General features: G+C 40.8%; 1 protein-coding gene across 2 annotated transcripts; it reads right to left on the bottom strand.

Annotated features, from left to right (window-relative positions):
* Positions 1 to 1685: 1685 nt before the first annotated feature.
* NOXRED1 (NADP dependent oxidoreductase domain containing 1) lies at positions 1686 to 18738 on the bottom strand. 2 transcript variants are annotated; one of them, XM_060095764.1, is made up of 7 exons: positions 18696 to 18738; positions 18008 to 18179; positions 16091 to 16302; positions 11358 to 11538; positions 10650 to 10801; positions 9798 to 10020; positions 1686 to 2018 (listed from the first exon to the last, which is right to left on the bottom strand). In XM_060095764.1, exons 2-7 carry the CDS (start codon positions 18160 to 18162, stop codon positions 1841 to 1843), a joined length of 1101 nt encoding a protein of 366 aa, XP_059951747.1. In that variant the 5' UTR covers positions 18163 to 18179; positions 18696 to 18738; the 3' UTR covers positions 1686 to 1840. The 2 variants fall into 2 exon arrangements, with proteins under 2 accessions (XP_059951747.1, XP_059951748.1); XM_060095765.1 differs by having other exon boundaries at positions 18700 to 18737.
* Between the last annotated feature and the right edge of the window lie 4992 nt (positions 18739 to 23730).

Here is a 23730-nt window from a genome sequence, read left to right as displayed (position 1 = left end):
CACCATTGTAAAGCAATTATACTCCAATAAAGATGTTAAAAAAATAAAATAAATAAAAGGAAGTGTGTTATGAAAAAGGAGGGGGGAAGTTCTCATTCCTTTTTGGCATCAGAGAACAAAATTTTAAAAATATTTTTTTAGAGTTGTATTTACCTGTTAAAACAACATGGCTTATAGAAGTATATCATTGACCATGGACTAGGGTCTGGGGTTTGTTTACAAGGCGTTTTATGTGGTAACTCCAGACTTTTATAAAATGTAATTCAGACCAGAGTCTACCTGTGACTGGACTGTTCAAAAGAAATTAAAAATACTTCTCGTTGCTTGAATGACTCCGATTCCACTCTAGTTTTATAGACTAACTTCTCTTTCTCTTCCCAGCCACACTTCTTAATCCTAAGAACCACTGTAGGGCTACCATAATCCAGAAGGGCAATGATGTACCCTATCCAGTTCCTTACATCTGAATGAATACTCAAAGGAATCCATTTCTTTTCCTACTGAGAGAAAGAACAGTGCCTCAAATTAGCATTCATGTCACATGTTAATGTTTGATGATGAACCTAATTTTTTCCCAAGTGGACTAGCAAAATTTTATCTTATACCATTTAACACCATACCATTGAGTCTGCTTGGCTCACAAGCATGCAAAAAAGTAAAATGTAAATGATTAACCTAAGACCATGGTGGTTTACATGTAGAGTGAATGGTTTTGTTCCAAAGCACTTTAGCATTTGGCAAACAATAGTTCTGTTCAGTGACAGAGCATAGTCAGCGCCATGCTTTCTCAACTTTATGGTTACTGCTTTGTTTTCTACTTTATTATAATTGACATAAAGTAATTGCAAAACGTAAAGGAAATAAATTTGAACTGTAGGAATAAAATCTATATTTTGCAGAATTATTTTTAGCCATTTAATATAAATGCCGGCTTTTTTTGGGGGGGGTGCTGTGTTGGGTCTTTGTTGCTGCGCATGGGCTTTCTCTTGTTGCAGCGAGTGGAGGCTACTCTTCCTTGCAGTACGTGGGCTTCTCATTGTGGTGGCTTCTCTTCTTGCAGAGCATGGGCTCTAGGCATGCAGGCTTCAGTAGTTGCAGCACACGGGCTCAATAGTTATGGCACGCAGGCTCTAGGGCACGTGGGCTCCAGTAGTTGCGGCATGTGGGCCCAGGGCACGCAGGCTCCAGGACACGCAGTCTCCAGTAGTTGTAATGCCAGCTATTTTTTAAAATGGTCTTATGGTTTAAAATAGCTTAAAGGGGAACAGCTTTAAATAAGATAGTACCAGAACAGTCATATTTAGCTGAAATAAGCCTAAAATGAGTCATAATTCAATTAAGATTGTTTACCACACATTTTATTTTTCTACTCAAAGTGTGGGTCAATCAAGGTGTATCATTTGTCAGCTACATACTGCTACAGGGAAAGAATGTAACTACATACTGTAGCTACATATTGTAGGAAAAGAATGCTACAGAAGAAGTATGTAACCATTTAATAATGACAATATAACTTCTTGAATTTAGCTTTTAGACAAGAGATAATTTGAATTAACTGAATTGATAATTAGCTGCTGGGGAAGCAGCTTACTTAAGTGTGTCAGGTTATGTGGTTTCATTCAGTTGCTCCCAAAAGCCAGACACAACCAAATATACCGATGTAAAGAACCTCTTGTTTTATTCTAGATTTTAAAGAGCCATCAGTACAATTTTCTAACCCCTTACTGCCTAACATATGGCAAACACCATACAGTCACATGACTTCCACTGTCAATTATGATAATCAGGGCATTACCACTGTAGAGGGAGAAAAAAATCCGGATTCCTGAGGTCTCTTCTCTTATTGGGATGAGAAACCTGTGGAAAACTCTGGCTCTTGTTCTTTGGTTAGGGTGATGCCAAATGAATCGCAGTATAGATGGGTAAGGTTGTCCTGAAAAGTAGTGCTGTGTGAGAGATACTGGCTAAAGGGAGTTTCCTTGAGTTGCACAGCAGTCAGATCAAACCAGGGGAAAGGCCTGGGGTAGGGAAACAAATAGTGTTACTTTTTTATGTCTGTTTAATACATCTGATTTTGCTGTTAAACATTTCCTTTAAAGAAAGTTCTCCTCCACTTGGAAATAGGTACTTCATTTTCTATATCAAACTAATTAAAATTCTTAGTTAAATTAAAAATTCATCTGAGTCTATTCAACACGTGGATTTAATTGTACTTATGAGTTTTCACACTTACAATTCTCTAAGTGCATTTGGGGAGGAATTCATAATTAGAGAATGACTATGACAAATCAACATCCTTTTCAGTATATTTTCCTTGAATTTAGAAAGAAAATACATAAGAGGATCATGGACATTAGGAATGGAAGAGACTTCATTTCTTTTACAATATCCTCTTCAAAAAAAAAAAAGATACCCTCTTCAGCTGTATAGGGAAAGAAGTAGGAGTTAACATGCAAATAAAAATGGGGCAATGTTAAGTATTAGTCTGTAGTGGAATTCAACTTAAAAAGCATTAAGACATAGGGTTTTATAGTATTAAAAAAATCAGGAGTAAGGCAAGGATATCTGCTCTCACCACACTTATTCCACATACCACTAGAAGTTGTAGCCAGTGCAATAATGCAAGAAAAGGAAATAAAAGGCACACAGATTGGAAAGGGAGAACTGAAACTGTTGCTATATATAGATAACATGATTGTCCATGTAGAAAATCCAAAGGAATCTAAAAAAAAAAATCTCCTAGAACTAATAAACGAATTCAGCAAGGTCATAGGATATAAAATAAACATAAAATAAATTTTATTTATATATATTAGCAATGAACACTTGGGAAAAAAAAAAACCCTAAAAATGCAGTTCCTTTCACACACACAAAATAGAATACTTAGGGGTAAATCTAACAAAACATGTACAGGACTTGTATATTGAAAACTATGAAATGCTGATGAAATAAAGAAGATATAAATGGAGAGATATACTGTGTACATGGATGGGAAAAATTAACATTATAAAGATGTCAACTCTCCACAAATTGATCTATAGATGTAATGGTAAAACAAAAATTAGTGACAACACCAAATGCTGGTGAGGATGCAGAGAAACTGAATCATACATTGCTAATGATGTAAAAGGATATAATGACTTTGAAAAACAGTTTGGCAGTGTCTTAAAAAAATAAACATGTAACCAGTCATTGCACCCCTGAGCATTTGTCCCAGAGAAATTAAAACTTATGTTTACACAAAAACCTGTACATGAATGTTCAAAGCATCTTTATTCATAATAGCCAAAAACTGGAAACATCCTAGATGTCCTTCAACAGGTGAATGATTAAACAAACTATGGTACATACATGCCATGAAAACATAACTGCCATGAAAACTACTCAGCAATAAAAAAGGAATAAATTATTGATATACATAGCAACTTGGATGAATCTCCAGAGAATTATGCTAAATGAAAAAGGCCAATCTCCAAAGGTTGCATAATATATGATTCCTTTTATATAATATTATTGAAGTGACAAAATCATAGAAATGGAGAACAGCTCAATGGTTGCCAAGTTGGGGAGGAAGGATCAAGATGAAGGATCCCTAGTTATAGAATTGTTCTGTATCTTGACTGTATCAGTGTCAATATCCTGGTCGTGGTATTGTACTATAGTTTTACAATATCTGTGTATAGATATTGTACTATGGTTTGTTCCATTGGGGGAAACTGGATAAATGGGTACATGGGGTTTCTTTGTATTATTTCTTAATAACTGCATGTGAATCAAAATTATCTAAAAAGTTATTTTAAAAGGGAGGGATAGAATTAAAAAGTATAATCTACCAAGAAGATGTAAAAAGTACAGTAAAAGTAAAAGTACAGTAAAAAGAACTTAAGTTCATCAGATAATATGGCTTCAAACCTTATAAAACAAAGATTAGAAATATAAAGAGAATTTGAGAAACTACAATCATAGTAGAAATATTAATATGCCATGCCTCCCATTCTAACAGGTCATCTGATGAAAAAGACCATAGAGCAGCACTTTTCCAACTTTAATGGACATATCACTTGGGAGCTTGTAAAAAGGCAGATTCTGATTCCATACATCTGGGGTGGGGACCCATAATCTGCATTTCTAAACAAACTCCCAGATGATGGCATGGTTATCAGGCAGTTTGAGTGGCAAGGATATGCTGAAAAGGGGAAAAATAAAGTGAAAAAATATATTCTGAATGATAAGACCACCCCTCTCCCTACACGCATGCAACTTTCTTTCCCCAAGTTGGGTCCCAAAGACTTAAAGATACCAGTATTCAGGGTTTCCCAAGGAAAAAGCTGATCAAACTACTCTGTAGTAAAGGCCACAGTAGCAAACACAGAGTTTCCAAGCAACTTTTTAGTAACCAGGATCTTAAATATGAGCAGACAGGACTTCCTTGGTGGCACGGTGGTTAAGAATCTGCCTGCCAGTGCAGGGGACATGGGTTTGAGCCCTTATCTGGGGAGATCCCACATGCCACAGAGCAACTAAGCCCGTGCACCACAACTACTGAGCCTGTGCTCTAGAGCCCGTGAGCCACAGCTACTAAACCCATGTGCCTAGAGCCTGTGCTCCTCAACAAGAGAAGCCATTGCAATGAGAAGCCCTGCACCGCAACAGAGAGTAGCCCCCGCTCGCCACAACTAGAGAAAGCCCGTGCACAGCAAAGAAGGCTCAACGCAACCAAAATAAATAAATAAATTTATTTTTAAAAAAATATGAGCAGACAATCAAGGTTCTCCATATACTTGAAGAAAGCCCCTAAAATGAATGATAGAGACCAAAATAAATGGTCAAAAAAATCCTGAAGGAAAGACTCCGCAGAGAAGAAAAAACTCTTATCATTTACATTCTCAAAGGGATAAGAGATGGTATTGCATAGGGAAATGACAACAGGATGCTACATAAAAAAGGAATATTTAGAGACTAAAAAAATCTTGGAAGTCAAAATATAGCAAAATGAAAATATGTTCTAAATATAATAGTAAAAACAGGATAGTTGAGGAAATCTCTCAGAAAGCAGAACAAAAAGGCAAAGATAATGAAAATAGGAGAGCTAAAGAAAATCAGAAGATCAGCCCAGGAGGTCCAACATTTGGCTAATAAAATATTCAGAAGAGAGAACAGAGAAAACAGAGGGAAGGGGAGGAAATTATCAAAGACATAATAGGAGAAAATTAGAGAACTTGACATGCAGATTGAGAAGGACCATTGAATGTTCTGTTTCTTTTATGGGTGGCAATTACATGGATATTTGCTTTACAATAATTCATTAAACTGTATAGTTATGCATTTATGGAATAGGTACTTTTCTGTGTACATATTTTACAATCTTTTTTTTAAGTTAACGGAAAAAAGGGAGAGGCCCAACAACTGCCCAACACAGTGCATTAAAATACACCCACATCATGACGCATAATAAAATTTCAGGATGCTGAAGTCAACAGATACTATAAGCTTCCAGAGAGAAAAGGAACAGATTTCAGACCAAGCATGAATTGAAGAATTAGAAGGGCACTGTACCTCTCAACAGCAATTTAAAAGCTGAAAGATGATGGAGCAATGCCTTCAAAATTCTGAGGGAAAATTGTCTCTACCCTAGATTCTTTCTTTTTTAAAAAAAAAATCCTTTTTGTTGCAATGGTGAATTGTTTCATTAATTACTCTTTCTGATCTTTCATTGTTCATGTATAGGAATGCAAGAGATTTCTGTGCATTTATTTTGTATCCTGCAACTTTACCAAATTCATTGATTAGCTCTAGTAGTTTTCTGGTGGCATCTTTAGGATTCTCTATGTATAGTATCATGTCATCTACAAACAGTGACAGTTTTACTTCTTCTTTTCCAATTTGTATTCCTTTTATTTCTTTTTCTTCTGATTACCATGGCTAGGACTTCCAAAACTATGTTGAATAATAGTGGCAAGAGTGGACATCCTTGTTGCTTTGTATTTCTGTGTTGTCCATCGTAACTTCTCCTTTTTCACTTCTAATTTTATTGTTATGAGTCCTCTCCCTCTTTTTTTGATGAGTCTGGCTAAAGGTTTATCAATTTTATCTTCTCAAATAACCAGCTTTTTGTTTTATTGATATTTGTTATTGTTTTCTTTGTTTCTATTTCATTTATTTCTGCTCTGATCTTTATGATTTCTTTCCTTCTACTAACTTTGGGTTTTTTCTTCTTTCTCTAGTTCCTTTAGGTGTAAGGTTAGATTGTTTATTTCAGATTTTTCATGTTTCTTGAGGTAGGCTTGTATTGCTACAAACTTCCCTCTTAGAACTGCTTTTGCTGCATCCCGTAGGTTTTGGATCATCGTGTTTTCATTGTCATTTGTCTCTAGGTATTTTCTGATTTCCTATTTGATTTCTTCAGTGATCTCTTGGTTATTTAGTAACATATTGTTTAGCCTCGATGTGTTTGTGTTTTTTACGTTTTTTTCCCTGTAATGGATTTCTAATCTCATAGCATTGTGGTGGGAAAAGATGCTTGATATGATTTCAGTTTTCTTAAATTTACTGAGGCTTGATTTGTGACCCAAGATGTGATCTATCCTGGAGAATGCTCCATGTACACTTGAGAAGAAAGTGTAATCTGTTGTTTTTGGATGGAATGTCCTATAAATATCAAGTCTATCTGGTCTATTGTGTCATTTAAAGCTTGTGTTTCCTTATTAATTTTCTGTTTGGATGAGCTGTCCATTGGTGTAAGTGAGGTGTTAAAGTCCCCCACTATTATTGTGCTATTGTTGATTTCCACTTTTATAGCTGTTAGCATTTGCCTTATGTATTGAGGTGCTCCTATGTTGGGTGCATATATATTTATAATTGTTATATCTTCTTCTCAGATTGATCCCTTGATCATTATGCAGTGTCCTTCCTTGTCTCTTGTAACATTCTTTATTTTAAAGTCTATTTTATCTGATATGAGTATTGCTACTCCAGCTTACTTTTTTTTTTTTTTTTTTGCGGTACGCGGGCCTCGCACTGTTGTGGGCTCTCCTTTTGCGGAGCACAGGCTCCAGATGCGCAGGCTCAGTGGCCATGGCTCACAGGCCCAGCCGCTCCGTGGCATGTGGGATCTTCCCGGACCGGGGCACGAACCCATGTCCCCTGCATCGGCAGGTGGACTCTCAACCACTGCGCCACCAGGGAAGCCCCCAGCTTTCTTTTGATTTCCATTTGCATGGAATATTTTTTTCCATCCCCTCACTTTCAGTCTGTATGTGTCCGTAGGTCTGAAGTGGGTCTCTTGTAGACAGCATACATATGGGTCTTGTTTTTGTATCCATTCAGCGAGCCTGTGTCTTTTGGTTGGAGCATTTAATCCATTCACTTTAAGGTAATTATCGATATGTATGTTCCTATTACCATTTTCTTAATTGTTATGGATTTGTTTTTGTAGGTCCTTTTCTTCCCTTGTGTTTCCCACTTAGAGAAGTTCCTTTAGCATTTGTTGTAGAGCTGGTTTGGTGGTGCTGAATTCTCTTAGCTTTTGCTTGTCTGTAAAGCTTTTGATTTCTCCTTCGAATCTGAATGAGGTCCTTGCTGGGTACAGTAATCTTGGTTGTAGTTTCTTCCCTTTCATCACTTTAAATATATTGTACCACTCCCTTCTGGCTTGTAGAGTTCCTACTGAGAAATCAGCTGTTAACCTTATGGGAGGAGTTCCCTTGTATGTTATTTGTCATTTTTCCCTGTTGCTTTCAAAATTTTTTCTTTGTGTTTAATTTTTGTCAATTTGATTACTATGTGTCTCGGCACATTTCTCCTTGGGTTTATCCTGCCTGGGACTCTCTGCGCTTTCTGAACTTGGGTGGCTATTTCCTTTCCCATGTTAGGGAAGTTTTCAACTATAATCTCTTCAAAGATTTTCTCGGGTCCTTTCTCTCTCTCTTCTCCTTCTGGGATCCCTATAATGCAAATGTTGTTGCGTTTAATGTTGTCCCAGAGGTCTATTAGGCTGTCTTCATTTCTTTTCATTCTTTTTTCTTTATTCTGTTCCGCAGCAGTGAATTCCACCATTCTGTCTTCCAGGTCACTTATCCATTCTTCTACCTCAGTTATTCTGCTATTGATTCCTTCTAGTGTAGTTTTCATTTCAGTTATTGTATTGTTCATCTCTGTTTGTTTGTTCTTTAATTATTCTAGGTCTTTGTTAAACATTTCTTGCATCTTCTCGATCTTTGACTCCATTCTTTTTCCGAGGTCCTAGATCATCTTCACTATCATTATTCTGAATACTTTTTCTGGAAGGTTGCCTATCTCCACTTCATTTAGTTGTTTTTCTGGGGTTTTATCTTGTTCCTTCATGTGGTACAAAGTCCTCTGCCTTTTCATTTTGTCTATCGTTCTGTGAATGTGGTTTTCTTTCCACAGGCTGAAGGATTGTAGTTCTTGCTTCTGCTCTAACCTAGATTCTATACCTGGCTATGTTCTCAATAAAATATTAGGTTAGAATAAAAACATTTTCAGACATAGTCCCTAAAAATTACTTCCTATGCAGGCTTTTCTAAGGAATCTGCTGGAGAAGGACAGATTCCACCATAATGAAGATGGAACTGAAGCCAGAGGAAGAGGGGTCCAGGAAAAGAGATCCAGCATAAGAGAGAGGGGAAGAGAATCCCAGGATAAGGGAGAAGGAAAATTCCCAAACTGACAGTGTACCACAGGTCATTGGTGATTAATTAGAACACAAAAGATAAGAGGGGGGTAAGATCAAGGATTACTTCCAGGTTCTGGCCTGAACAACTCTGCGAAGGAGCATGTAATGGCAACCTAAGTCCCCAAAGTGGAAAAGATCACCCAGGAACAAAGTGTAGAATGAAAAGAAAAGAAGGCCGAGGACAGAGCCCTGAAAACTCCCAGATTTGAGGATGGGGCAGAAGAGGAGCTGGCAAAGGAGGGATGGGAGGGGCAGGAGGAAAATGAAGAGAATGTGAGGGTATCATGAAAGCTAAGAGAAAAGATTGTTTCAAGAAGGCAGGCATGTTCAATAGCCAAGGAAGGAAAGGATTTAGAAGTGTCCAGTGAATTTAGTGACATGGAAGTCACTGGTAACAAGGGCAACCATTTGTCCCTATTAGATTATTAAAGATTAAAAAGAATGATCTAATAGTTATCAAGCTATAGTGAAATGGCACTCTCATACACTATTGGTAGAAACATAAGTATCACTTTTTTGATAAGCAATTTAGGAATACCTATCAAACATAAACTATATATAACCTCTGACCCAGAAATTTTACTGGTACAAGTGTGCAAAGTTTAAGGATGAAATGTTCAAAGCAGCCCTTTGTGCAAAATGTGGGGCAGAGGGAACTACACTGCCATCAAGAGGAAATAGGAGGAATAAATGTAGCTAAAGAAATGTATCCAATGGATGCTTGCACAGTGCTCATAAATGAAATAGATATGATTGTACTAACATAGAATGGTACCTATGATGTAGTAAGTATAATCCCCATGTTTCTAAAATGTATATATAGATACAGATATGCATATACATTATAATGACAATATAAATATATGTTTGTAAATGCATAGGTAGAAAGACAAAAATACAAAAACCATCAGAGGTAAAGTCTATGAAAAGGGATTTGGGGGGCAAAGGAAGGCTCTCACTTTTCCACTAGTTGGATTTTTTTTATAAGAATGTATTCATTTTATACATTTCTAAAGATAACATGAAAGGAAAAAGATAAAAAGCATCTGCTAAGAAAACAGTGTGGGAGAAGTTAGAATGGCCACTCATCTAATACTTTACCTTTTCCTAGACAGGTTCTTGGCATAGGCTTTGCTGACAAAATCTTGTGCTTGAAAATTTTGGAAAGATACTGTGTCTTTCTCACAGGCTTCAAAGTGCTTGGAGAGGAACAGTTCATTCAGAAGCTGCAGCACTTGTGAGTGGGGCATGTCCTTTGCTGTGCAGACATTTATGGCTGCATAGAACACTCCCTCCAACCACTTGATATTGAGGATTATTCCCCCTAAACATCAGTGAGAAAGGAAATACCAGTTAGCACCACCAAAAAGGTTTGCAGGGAACCTAGGACAAACCCCAGATGGTGAACAGCCACCTTCTGTCCAAGACAGTTTGGTTATATGAACCTCAAGATAAGCGCTCTTCCTTTCCAGGCCAAGAGCCCTGTGTGTGCCCTTTGTAACACATCGCGTGTTGACCCTACCAGAGGAAGATATGTTAATGTAGGCATTGCTGATGACAAATGCATCTCTAGAAACCTCTAGAATGGTCCTTGCCAATAAGGCAAACTACAAGGTTACAGTAAGGAAAAGCCATTTAGTCCCAGACACTGCATCCTCTGGTTTAAATAGGCTCTCTCCTCTGGTTGTTTCCAATTCATCCTTAAAGGGTCCGATTAATCACACTTCTTAGCTTTCCCTAAAAAGGCTACTTTTTGCCACCAAAGCTGTTCCCATGTAAAACCTAAATAGCTGAGAATGTATCTAGCTTGTACTTACACACACACACACACACACCCTCAGCACACATGCATGCATGCATGCACACACACACACACTCAGGGATTTAATAAGATAGCAACAGGCCAAGAGGAAGGTAATTTTTAAAAGTGCCAAAAATATTGTGAGCCATTACCAGCAGGACTGTAGGGACAGGTAGCCTGAAGAATCACAGGGTCTTGGAGAGCAGCTGAGATTTCCTTATTGGCCCCCCAGATGCTGGCAAGATCTTCAACACACTGATACTGAGGCCGCAAGACACTGGTGTGGTTCAGTAGGAGTTTCAACCTGAAAGTAAAGCCACCAATGCAGAAAGTGCAGGGCCCGGACTGGAATAAAGCACCACGTGACCCACTGAGTTTACATCCAGCCCCAACAACGTAGTCCCCTGCACAGCACTGCTCACAGGCAAACGCAGGTGTGGGTCGGCACTGGGGCACTACATCTTAGATGGATTGTTCACCCATCCACTTAACACTTATTCAGTGTCACCACGAGCCAGGCACTGAGCTAGACACCTGAGGTACAAAAATAATATCTGACACGTGCTCCAGATCAATTTTCATGCTGTTGAGTGGTGTACAAGGGGAACACTAATCAGCTTCAAGTAGTTGGAAGTAATGCTCTACTGCAGTTCTAAACATTTGCACATCAAAGAAAAGGTCCCACCCACAAGTGCTGGAAAAGGAGGGAAGACACAATTTCAAAGGCTGGCTGGTCCTTCTGCCAATGAAGCTGCTTCCACCTTATGACTGGGAATGAGCAACTCCAAGAGGTAGGGGCCAGGGTGGAGATGAGGAGACACAGCAGTCCTTCCAATCCTGTGCTCACCCTAACAAGATACCTGGGTAGTGGGACGGCAGCTACAAAGCTGTACACAATGCAGGCTTTTCCAAGGCTGGTTTGAATTTCTACACAGATATTAGACAGCTGAGATGGCAGGCAGCAGAGGAATATTACGTTGGCCCACTCCACCAGAGAAGAGTTATGGTAAAAGCACTGGATTCCCAGTTTCTTGAATTCATCTGGGAGGGAATAAAGGAAGTCAGAAAGATCACAGTACAAAGAACTTTGAACTCAACATCAACTGTGGGGAGAGGATGACAATTATTTTATCTCAAGTCTTGTCACCACATTAATCAGAAGAGATTCCCTCATGCCTTCTAAAAGCCACACAGCAAAGCCCTGACCCCATGACTATGGCACAGTGCTCGAGATTGTAAGATAATTCATCCTTATCTTATGTTTTAGACCAAATGCTAGAATTTTTCAGTTTCTTTTTTTAGGAAGAAAAAAAGTCTGAATGAAGCCTTCTCCAATTTACAGAATTCATCGTGTGCCAGATAATGTACAAAGTACATACGTTATCTAAGGGAATCTCATAAGGACCATATGAGACAGAGGCTAGCATTATTCCTATATTATAGATGCACAAACTGAGGCTTCAAGAATTCTGTGACTGGGCCGAAGTTAAACAGCTTAACTGGCTTGAAATGGTGGGAAAGACTGAGAGAGTGGAAGGGTATAGGGCAGAGGATGGGAGGAATTTGGAAAAATATGCTTACAGTTTCAGTAAAGTATACACAATTTAATGTCAATAAGATATTTATAAATGTAGAAAGAAATGTGATAACTCATGTAGTTGCTAAAAACACTTCTTGGTAGTTAATCATTTAATTGTACTTATTGTGATCTGGATCCTCAAAACTAAAAATGTGAACTCACATACGGTAGTATGTTTTAAGTGTTATCAGAGAACAGGATGTTAGACATTGTGGAGGTCAGTTCTTCTCTTAACCACCACAAGTATGTGATAAAGTTGATGCTGAGGTTATCTGGGTACTCAGGTACTTCCAGGTAGGAAGATACACAGGACAAGGAAGAACTTTAGAAAACATGCACATCCACTCTTCTTCCATATGTGGTTCTCAAAAGTGCACAGAAGCTGATGCTGAGCATTTTGAATTCTTGCTTCCTTAATACAACATACAGTGATATGCTATAACTGTAATTTTATTATTAATAAACATATTGCTTCCCAGAAGGATATATGCATTTTATTGAAATGTCATATATACTGGTCCTGTTGATGAGATTTAAGAAATCTGCCTTGAGGGGTTAAGATTTTTTTAGTTTCCTTAATATAGAAGGAACATTTACAAATCAAGAAAAATCATACAGGCATCCAACAGAAAAATTGAAAAAAGAACTCAAAAATGATGAAATAGCAATAAGCCGGTAAAAAATTTTACTTCTTCTAGTGATCAGTGAAAGACATATTAAAATAAGAAAAATTGTAAAGCCATATTAAAATGGTGATTAAAAAGAAAAGATTCCCAGAATTGACAAGTGTGTAGTAAAATGGGTATTCTTACACACTGTTGATGAAAGTTTATACCTGAACAACATCCTTTGTAGGTCAGTTTGAAAAAATATATTAGAAGTTTCTTTAAAAATTAAATATACCTACCATATGACCCAGCCACCCCATTCCCAAGTGTTTACTCAAGAAAAATTAAAGCATTTCTCCACACCAATATTTGTACACAAATGTTCATAATAGCTTTATTTGTAATAGCCCCAAACTGAAAACAACCTGAATGTCCATCAACAGAGGAATGAATATATGAACTATGGAATATCCATGCAATAAAACACTACTCAGAAATAAAAAGAATATCAATACATGAAACAACATGGATATATCTCAAAATAATTATGCAGAGTGAAAGAATTCAGACCATTGCAGGGAGGGATAAATTAGGAATTTGGGAGTAATATATATACACTACTATATATAAAATAAACAATAAGGACCTACTGCATAGCACAGGGAACTATACTCAATATTTTGAAATAACCTATATGGGAAAAGAATCTGAAAAGGAATATATGTATATAGAATATATTCTGTATAATATATTCTATAACTGAATCACTTTGCTGTACATTTGAAACTAACACAACATTATAAATCAACTATACTTCAATAAAAAAATTAATTATAAAAAGAATTCAGACCAAAGAAAAAGTACAAACTGTATGACTCCATTTATACAAAATTCTATCTACAAAATGCAAACTAATCGGTAGTGACAGAAATCAGATCAGTGGGGATTTCCCTGGTGGTGCAGTGGTTGGGAGTCCACCTGCCAATGCAGGGGACACGGGTTTGAGCCCTGGTCTGGGAAGATCCCACATGCTGTGGAGCAACTAAGCCCATGCGCCACAACTACTGAGCCTGTGCTCTAGAGCCTGCAAGCCGTAATTACTGAAGCCTGCACGCCTAGAGCCTGTGCTCCGCAACAAGAGAAGCCAATGCAATGAGAAGCCCGCGCACCACAACGAAGAGTAGCCCCCACTCCCTGCAACTAGGGAAAGCCCGTGTGCAGCAACGAAGACCCAACGCAGCTAAAAATAAAATAAATAAACAATTAATTTTAAAAAAAAGAAAGCAGATCAGTGGTTTCCTGAGTGGGTTCTGCAGGGAGGTAGAGAGATTCATTACCTTGATTACGTTGATGGTTTCACAGGAGCATACATGTGTCACAAAACATAAAACTGTACACTTTTACTTTTTAAATTTATTTTAAAAATATTTATTTATTTACTTACTTAGGCTGCGCTGGGTCCTTAGTTGCGGCACGCAGGATCTTTCAGTTGCGGCATGCAGGCTTCTTAGTTGCAGCACGCGGACTTCTTAATTGTGGCATGCATGTGGGATCTAGTTCCCAGACCAGGGATTGAACCCGGGACCCCTGCATTGGGAGCTAAATCTTACCCACTGGACCACCACGGAAGTCCCTGTACACTTTTTTTAAATATATATATATTTATTTATTTATTTTCTTTTTTTTTTTTTTTTGGCTGCATTGGGTCTTAGTTGCAGCATGCGGGATCTTGTTTGAGGCATGCAGGATCTTTTTTTCGTTGCCGTGCGCGGGCTCTTCATTGCGGTGCTCGGGCTTCTCTCTCGTTGTGGCATGCGGACTCCAGAGCATGTGGGGTCTGTACTTTGCGGCTTGCGGGCTCTCTTGTTGAGGCGCGTGAGCTCAGCAGTTGTGGCACACGGGCTTAGTTGCCCCACAGCATGTGGGATCTTAGTTCCCTGACCAGGGATTGAACCCGCGTCCCCTGCTTTGGAAGGCGGATTCTTTACCACTGGACACCGGGGAAGTCCCCGTGTACACTTTTAAAATGTGCAGTTTAGGACTTCGCCAGTGGTCCAGTGGTTAAGACTCCACACTTCAATGCAAGGGGCACGGGTTCGATCCCTGGTTGGGGAACTAAGATCCCACATGCCTTGTAGCCTGGCCAAGAAATTTTTTTTTAATGTGCAGTTTATTATATACAAAGTATATCTTAATAAAGCTGTACCTGTACTTTGACCTAGTTAATTTTGTTTTTTAAATTATGTACAAGGAAGTCCTACTAAATAAGGCATAGTTATATAAATTATCACACAGTCATACTTAGGAATACTATACAACCTTAAAATCATGAGTTTGAAGACTGTCAAATAATATGAGAATAGGCTCATTATACATTAAGTGAAAAAAGCAGGATACAAAAAGCTTTGTAGAGTGTTAATTACTGATATAATCTGATATAATGAGAGGAAAAAATGGGAAAGAAATGATAACCCTGCTAGGAGAATTATAGGTGGTTATTATCTACTTCCTTATAGAGTAGTTTTCTAAATTTTCTATAACATTCATATATTACTTTACATTAAAAAAAATTTTTAAGTATAATTTACATACAATGCGACACACAGATCTGAAGTAAACAGTTTGATCAACTTTGACAAATTCATCACCTATGTAACTCACACCTCTCTCAAGATACAGAATATTTCCAACTCCCCAGAAAGTTCCCTTGGGCCTCTTCTCAGTCTCCCCAGAAGCAACCACTGTTCTGATTTCTATCACCATAAGTTAATAAATGGAATCATTATAAAACTTTCAAAAAAATTTTCAGTAAATGTTATTTTAAAAAAATAAGGCCAAATATTTGGAACTGGTAAACACCACTCAGACCCTAACTGGTCCAGTTAGAAAATCTGAATTCCGTTTGGAAAGCTTCTCTATATCAAAGACCCAGAAAGATATCTCACCACCAAGGGCACAGGGAGGAGAGACGGATATAAGTATTTAGGTGGAGAAGAAAGTTGCTTTAAGGAACAAGTTAAAAAACCATCTTTCTGGGCTTCCCTGGTGGCGCAGTGGTTGAGAGTCCGCCTGCCGATGCAGGGGACATGGGTTTGTGCCCCGGTCCGGGAAGATCCCACATGCCGCGGAGCGGCTAGGCCCGTGAGCCATGGCCGCTGAGCCTGCGTGTCCGGAGCCTGTGCTCCGCAACGGGAGAGGCCACAGCAGTGAGAGGCCCGCGTACCGCAAAACAAAACAAAACAAAACCAAAAAAACCCCATCTTTCTGGCTTTTCTCAGGGCCAGCAAGCTGAGAACTCGGCATGCTATATGCGAGGATTCCTCTTTTGAGGGACCCTTTCAAAATGGCCTCGTCACCACCTAAAGAGCATACCCAAGCCCCCCTTCTACCGCGCAGTGCTCCTCACCCAGGGTCTCTGGCCTCCGAGTGGAGATCCTCAGGCTGTCAGGTGGGATGGGGACAAGCTGAAGCAGTGTATGAGCCAGCTGCTTCCCAAGGTGGCCACCTCCAATGATGCCCACCTTTAACACATCGTCATCAGGAGTGTCTTCACGCAATCCAGTCAAGCGACATCTAGAAGTTTGCTTCTCCTGTAATGATTTTCTGGAGAACGATTCTCTGGAGAATGAACACAGACACACACCCAAGTAAACACAGACCCTTAGTCCTTCTTGACTGTCAACCTCTGACGTTCTCTGGTTTGACTTCCTCACATGCAGCCTGCTGTGACACCTTAAGTACTTCAGAGAGAAGAATTCCAATTATGTCCCACTGATCCAGCTTCACTGATGGAATGAAATGTTCCTCCTGAGTGAATTTTCCAAGAAGTAAAGCATACCTCTTTCAAAGGATCAGAACTTGTTTAAAACATTCTTAAGTGAACATTTTTGGGGTTATATGTATCGTGCATTTCCCTGCCTTCTTAAACACAAGGTCTGACTACTTAACCATTTATTTCTTTGACTCAGGACCATCACTGTGAACAGCCTAATTACAATTACACCTTATCCGGGAACATGGGGAGCCAGTTCCTTCATTGTTTCCTGTGCAGACAGCTGTCAATTTCCATCTCCATCAGGATGAGTGCACCCCTCTCCTACTATACACCTCCTCTTTCTAGTTTGCTATTTCAGTTCTGCACAAACCCAGGAAACCATGTAACTTAGCTTTTTTCCAAACATAATGATTTATAAAAGTAAATGGTTTATAAGGGAAAACAGACCTAAGAAACTGAGGATCAAGGATCTGAGGCCACTCTTTCTGGAGGTTCACTTGACCCAAGATGAACAAAGTCTGACCTCTGAATACATAAGGCATTTTTTATGTTGTTATATGGCAATCTTACATTTGTTCTGATTTCTGTGAAAATTGAGTCTTAAAGCTCTGGAGTTTCCATGTAAGCATCACAAGCCCCATTCTATTTAAGGCTTCTCTTTTGGTTAAAAGGAGAGCATGTTCTCTCTGTGCCTGATCCTTCCAAATAGAAGATGCCTCCTGGAAATTTCCCATATTGGTTTCTCATCACTCATCTTGGAGGCAGCCAATAGGTTTACGCATCCTTATCAGTCAGCCAGTCAGCAAACTTCTTGAGTAGTCTGCCTCCTCGGGTATGTGCTGTATTTATAACATGTTTAATTCAGATCTGGTCCCACCATCTAGGAATTAATCTAATTTTAGAGAAAAGTAAACTGAGAAGCAGACTGAGGGGTTGGGGGGTAGGGACAAATGCTCCAGGAGTGACCTAGAATTACAGAATCCAGGAGCCTAGTCCTAGGTACTTGGCTCTCACACACCTCCTATTTAAGCGTCAGGAGACAGGACTGGACTGAGAGCTTCTTTGAAAATCAGTATTCCTGGTTTCAGGCAAGTCATCTGGCCGTAAGGACCCCCAAATTTCCAGGAAGCTTTCTTGTGAGGAAGCATTCCACTGTTAGCTCAGCCCCAAAAGAAAAAAATGACCCCATTTTCAGCCAATAGCCATGGAATGGCTAGTGATTAGTAGCTGTGGCAGACAAGCTGGTCATCCTGATGAGGGAGTGAATGATAGGATGGATGGATGAACGAATGAATGAATGGATTATTTAATGTCTACTCACCGAAAGGAAATCACCACTAATCTGTGCTTTATTACATAAACACAGCCAAGGGAGCCTGGTGTGCATTTCCCTGGAGCTTTCAGACCAGCAGTACTCGAGTGTGGGCTGGAAAAGGTAGGAGGACACTCCCCCTGCCAAAGTTATTCTCCAATATAAAAAGTTTAAGTCATCTGGATTCTCTGCAGTGAGATTCTTCTCCATCTGCCTGACCTTGGGACCCAGCTTACCTCAAATTATGGAGTAGCTTGCAGAAGAAGGTTGCGTGGGCACAGGCCTTGGTCATCAGCCCATGAGAACGGCCCAGCAAATACAGCCAGCTGTGGTCTTCCTCTTGAATCCCATACTCAAACTGCAGTGTCTCAAGGTCCTCTAGCATGTCCATCTCCAAACCAGCATTTCCTGCAACAACAGACACCAGTCAACTCAGCTCCCTGTCTGGGAAGAAGAAGGAGTCTACGCAGGAGGGTGTGTGTGCCCAAGTCTCAGGGTCTCCTGATGGTGGCTTCAGCACCTCTCCTCCCAGTTATGAACTGGCAGCTCTCATCCGCTTCTCTGAGTGTGAGTCCTGGAGAATTCCTAAGCACTGACTACCCGTGAGTCAGGAATACTGAATTCATGAAAAACCTGGACAAAATCCATATAGGTTCCAGGCACAGTTTTCAGCAGATGCATTTACATTAACAATGTGTTTCACAGGCACACTTCTCCCTTCCATTCTCTCCTAGGTTTTAGAAATAGGACTGAACACTTAGACCACATTTCACAGAAATTCTCCCCTTTCACTAAACTCTGTGTTCCCCACAGGGTGGAAAAGAACCCAAACTAAATATCACGGTCCTTTGTCTAGGGCCGGGACATCTAGATTTTAGAAAATGAAGCCAGAGAGGTATAAGCCCATCCACATATATCTCTCACCAACCAAACGGAGGAGAAGATAGTTCTGCTCCTCAGTGGTTCTGGTCCTGGAGGGTAAGAACTACATTTTCAGGGAGAATTACCCAAGAAGGTTGTCATTATGACTCCTTAGCTACCAGATTACTTCAGTCTTGGAGCCTTAAAGGGGCCAGCCCCACTTAGAGGTTTTCCAGACCTGCAACATGAGGGCAAGAATTCCTTCACTACTTCTTGGAGTACTACACCAGGGCAGTATGGGATCCCCCTTTTCCCAACAGAAGTTTCTAGACTTCTAGGTTTGTTGTTTTTTTTTTTTTTTTGCAGACTGCAAACAGTCTTAGCACTACTCATCGAGTTATTTTTCAAACCCCTTCTTTTTGTGTTCAAAAAATTAATGAATAAATAAAATAAACAAAATAGATAAAATAAATTCTAGGGATCTAATGTACATCATGGTGACTATAGGTAAGGATACTGTATTGTCTACTTGAAATTTGCTAAGAGTAGATCTTAAGTGTTCTCACCACACACACAAAAAAGGTAACTGTGAGGTGATGGACACGTTAATTAACTTGACTGTGGTACTAGTTTCACAGTGTATATCAAATCATTATATTGTTATCACTTAAACATATACAATATTTATTTGTCAATTATACCTCAATAAAGCTGGGAAAAATAATATTCAAAACTCTAATCTGGGGGCCGGAGGAAGATGGCGGAAGAGTAAGACGCGGAGATCACCTTCCTCCCCACAGATACATCAGAAATTCATCTACACGTGGAACAACTCCTACAGAACACCTACTGAACGCCGACAGAAGACCTCAGACCCCCTAAAAGGCAAGAAACTCCCCACATACCTGGGTAGGGCAAAAGAAAAAAAGAATAAACAGAGACAATAGGATAGGGACGGGACCTGCACCAGTGGGAGGGAGCCGTGAAGGAGGGAAGGTTTCTACACACTGCAAGCCCCTTCGCGGGCGGAGACTGCAGGTGGCGGAGGGGGAAAGCTTCGGAGTAGCGGAGGAGAGCATAGCAACAGGGGTGTGGAGGGCAAAGCGGAGAGATTCCGGCACAGAGGATCGGTGCCCTCAGGCACACACCAGCCCGAGAGGCTTCTCTGCTCGGCCGCCGTGGCGGGCGGGGCTGGGAGCTGAGGCTTGGGTATCGGCTTTCAGTCGGAGCGCAGGGAGAGGACTGGGGCTGGCGGCAGGAAGAGAGCCTGAAGGGGTTAGTGCACCACGGCTAGCCCGGAGGGAGTCCGGGGAAAGGGTCTGGAGTTGCTGAAGAGGCAAGAGTCTTTTTTCACTTTCACTTTCGTTTCCTGGTGCGCGAGGAGAGGGCATTAAAAGGGCTGCTTAGGGAAGCGCCGGAGACAGGCGCGAGCCGCGGGTAAGGCGTGGACCTCGGAGACGGGCGTGGGCCGCCGCCGCCCGCAGCCGCCGCGGCCCGCCGCCGCCCACCGCCCGCCGCCGCCCGCCGCCGCCGCGGCCCGCCGCCGCCGCCGCCCCCGCGGCCCGCCGCCGCCGCCGCCTGCCGCCGCCCGCCGCCGCCGCCGCCCGCCGCCGCCCGCCGCCGCCGCCGCAGCCGCGGGGCCTGTGTGCGAGCGCGGGTCACTGTCCGCCCCGCCTTCCGGGGGACCTGTGCACCCCGCCACTGCCGGGGTCCCGAGACCCGGGGACGGCTTTCCCGGGAAAGCGCACGGAGCGCCACGGGCTGCTGCAACGTCACGCCGGCCTCTGCCGCCGCAGGCCCGCCCCACACTGCGCGCCCCTCCCTCCCCTCTGCATGAGTGAGCCAGAGCCCCCGAATCAGCGGCTCCTTTAAACCCGTCCTGTCTGAGAGAAGAACGGACGCCCTCCGGCGACCTACGCACAGAGGCGGGGCCAGGTCCAAGGCTGAGACCCGGGAGCTGTGAGAGCAGAGTCAGGGAAATCTCTCTGTGCAGCCTCGGAGGCAGCGGATTAAAGCTCCACGGTCCATTTGATGTGCCCTGCGTCTGTGGAGTGCATGAATGGACAGCGAATCATCCCAAATTGAGGAAGTGGACTTTGAGGACAAGATTTAAGACTTTCCCCCCTTTTCCTCTTTTTACAACGAATTATTCCAAAGTAAGGAGGTGGACTTAGAGAGCAAGATTTCAGACTTCTTGCCCTTTTCCTCTTTTTACAACGAATTATCCCAAATTGAGGAGGTGGGCTTGGAGAGCAAGATTTTTGATTTTTCCCCCTGCTCTCTTTTTGTGAATGTGTATGTGTAATCTTCTGTGTAAGATTCTCTCTGTATAGCTTTGCTTCCACCATATGTCCCAGGGTTCTATAGGTCCGTTTTTTTTTTTTTTCCCCAATAATTACTTTCTAATTTTAATAACGCTACTATATTTCATACTTTATTCTATTTTACTTTACCTGCTCTTTCTTTTTTTCCTACCTTCCCTTCCTCCCTCCCTCCCTCCGCTCTTCCTTTCCTTCTTTCTTTTTCTTTCCTCCCTCCCTCCCACCCTTCTTCTTTCCACTTTCTTTTTCTTTCCTTCCTCCCTCCCTCCCTCCTGTCTTTCTTTCTTTCTTCCCTTCCTCCCTCCCTCCCTCCCTTCTTCCATTCACTCATCCTTTTGCTTTCATTGCCCCTCCCTCCCTCCTTTCTTTCCTTCTTTCTTTCCATCCTTCCTCACTCCCTCCCTCCTTTCTTTCTTTCTTCCTTCCTTCCTTCCTTTCTTCCCTTCTTCCTTTCTTTCCCTCTCTCTTTCTCTCTTCTACTAATTCTTTCTTTCTGCTTTTTCTCCCTGTTATTCTGAGCTGGGTGGATGAAAGGCTCTTGGTGCTGCAGCCAGGAGCCAGTGCTGTGCCTCTGAAGTGGGAGAGCCAACTTCAGGACACGGGTCCACAAGAGACCTCCCAGCTCCACATAATATCAAGCAGCGAAAATCTCCCAGAGATCTCCATCCCAACACCAGCACCCAGCTTCAGTCAACGACCAGCAAGCTACAGTGCTGGTCACCCTATGCCAAGCAACTAGCAAGGCAGGAACACAACCCCACCCATTAGCAGAGAAGCTACCTAAAAACATAATAAGGCCATAGGCACCCCAAAACACACCACCAGACGTGGACCTGTCCACCAGAAAGACAAGATCGAGCCTCAACCACCAGAACACAGGCATTAGTCCCCCCCACCAGGAAGTCTATACAACCTACTGAAACAACCTTAGCCACTGGGGTCAGACACGAAAAACAACGGGAACTACGAATCTGCAGCCTGCAAAAAGGAGACCCCAAACACAGTAACATAAGCAAAATGAGAAGACAGAAAAACACACAGCAGGTGAAGGAGTAAGATAAAAACCTACCAGACCTAACAAATGAAGAGGTAATAGGCAGTCTACCTGAAAAAGAATTCAGAATAATGATGGTAAAGATGATCCAAAATCTTGGAAATAGAATAGACAAAATGCAAGAAACAGTTAACAAGGACCTAGAAGAACTAAAGATGAATCAAGCATCGATTAAAAACACAATACATGAAATAAAAAATACTCTAGATGGGATCAATAGCAGAATAACTGAGGCAGAAGAACGGATAAGTGAGGTGGAAGATAAAATAGTGGAAATAACTGATGCAGAGCAAAATAAAGAAAAAAGATTGAAAAGAACAGAGGACAGTCTCAGAGACCTCTGGGACAACATTAAACGCACCAACATTCGAATTATAGGGGTTCCAGAAGAAGAAGAGAAAAAGAAAGGGACTGAGAAAATATTTGAAGAGATTATAGTTGAAAACTTCCCCAATATGGGAAAGGAAATAGTTAATCAAGTCCAGGAGGCACAGAGAGTCCCATACAGAATAAATCCAAGGAGAAATACACCAAGACACATATTAATCAAACTGTCAAAAATTAAACACAAAGAAATCATATTAAAAGCAGCAAGGGAAAAACAACAAATAACACACAAGGGAATCCCCATCAGGTTAACAGCTGATCTCTCAGCAGAAACTCTACAAGCCAGAAGGGAGTGGCAGGACATAATTAAAGTGATGAAGGAGAGAAACCTGCAGCCAAGATTACTCTACCCAGCAAGGATCTCATTCAGATTTGATGGAGAAATTAAAACCTTTACAGACAAGCAAAAGCTGAGAGAGTTCAGCACCACCAAACCAGCTTTACAACAAATGCTAAAGGAACTTCTCTAGGCAAGAAACACAACAGAAGGAATATACCTACAATAACGAACCCAAAGCAATTAAGGAAATGGGAATAGGAACATACATATCAATAATTACCTTAAATGTAAATGGACTAAATGCTCCCACCAAAAGACACAGAGTGGCTGAATGGATACAAAAACAAGACCCATATATATGCTGTCTACAAGAGACCCACTTCAGACCTAAAGACACATACAGATTGAAAGTAAGGGGATGGAAAAAGATATTCCATGCAAATGGAAATCAAAAGAAAGCTGGAGTAGCAATTCTTATATCAGACAAAATAGACTTTAAAATAAAGACTATTAGAAGAGACAAAGAAGGACACTACATAATGATCAAGGGATCAATCCAAGAAGAAGATATAACAATTGTAAATATTTATGCACCCAACATAGGAGCACCTCAATACATAAGGCAAATACTAACAGCCATAAAAGGGGAAATCGACAGTAACACAATCATAGTAGGGGACTTTAACACCCCACTTTCACCAATGGACAGATCGTCCAAAATGAAAATAAATAAGGAAACACAAGCTTTAAATGATACATTAAACAAGATGGACTTAGTTGATATTTATAGGACATTTCATCCAAAAACAACAGAATACACATTTTTCTCAAGTGCTCATGGAACATTCTCCAGGATAGATCATATCTTGGGTCACAAATCAAGCCTTGGTAAATTTAAGAAAATTGAAATTGTATCAAGTATCTTTTCCGACCACAATGCTATGAGACTAGACATCAATTACAGGAAAAGATCTGTAAAAAATACAAACACATGGAGGCTAAACAATACACTACTCAATAACGAAGTGATCACTGAAGAAATCAGAGAGGAAATTA

This window comes from Mesoplodon densirostris, chromosome 4, assembly GCF_025265405.1.
Source record: "Mesoplodon densirostris isolate mMesDen1 chromosome 4, mMesDen1 primary haplotype, whole genome shotgun sequence".
Classification (NCBI taxonomy): domain Eukaryota; kingdom Metazoa; phylum Chordata; class Mammalia; order Artiodactyla; family Ziphiidae; genus Mesoplodon; species Mesoplodon densirostris.
Note: the sequence above shows the minus strand (reverse complement) of the source record. Positions and strands in the feature narration are given on the sequence as shown.

Bases quoted from the DNA above. Each gene is read 5' to 3' on its own strand.
- NOXRED1 (XM_060095764.1), bottom strand. From the start codon at position 18,162: ATGGACATGCTAGAGGACCTTGAGACACTGCAGTTTGAGTATGGGATT. The intron at 16,303-18,007 runs GTAAGCTGGGTC...TTCATTCTCCAG, and splicing joins AAGCTACTCCATAATTTGAG to AGAATCGTTCTCCAGAAAAT. The intron at 10,021-10,649 runs GTAATGGCTCAC...ACTGATGTTTAG, and splicing joins CTGTCCCTACAGTCCTGCTG to GGGGAATAATCCTCAATATC.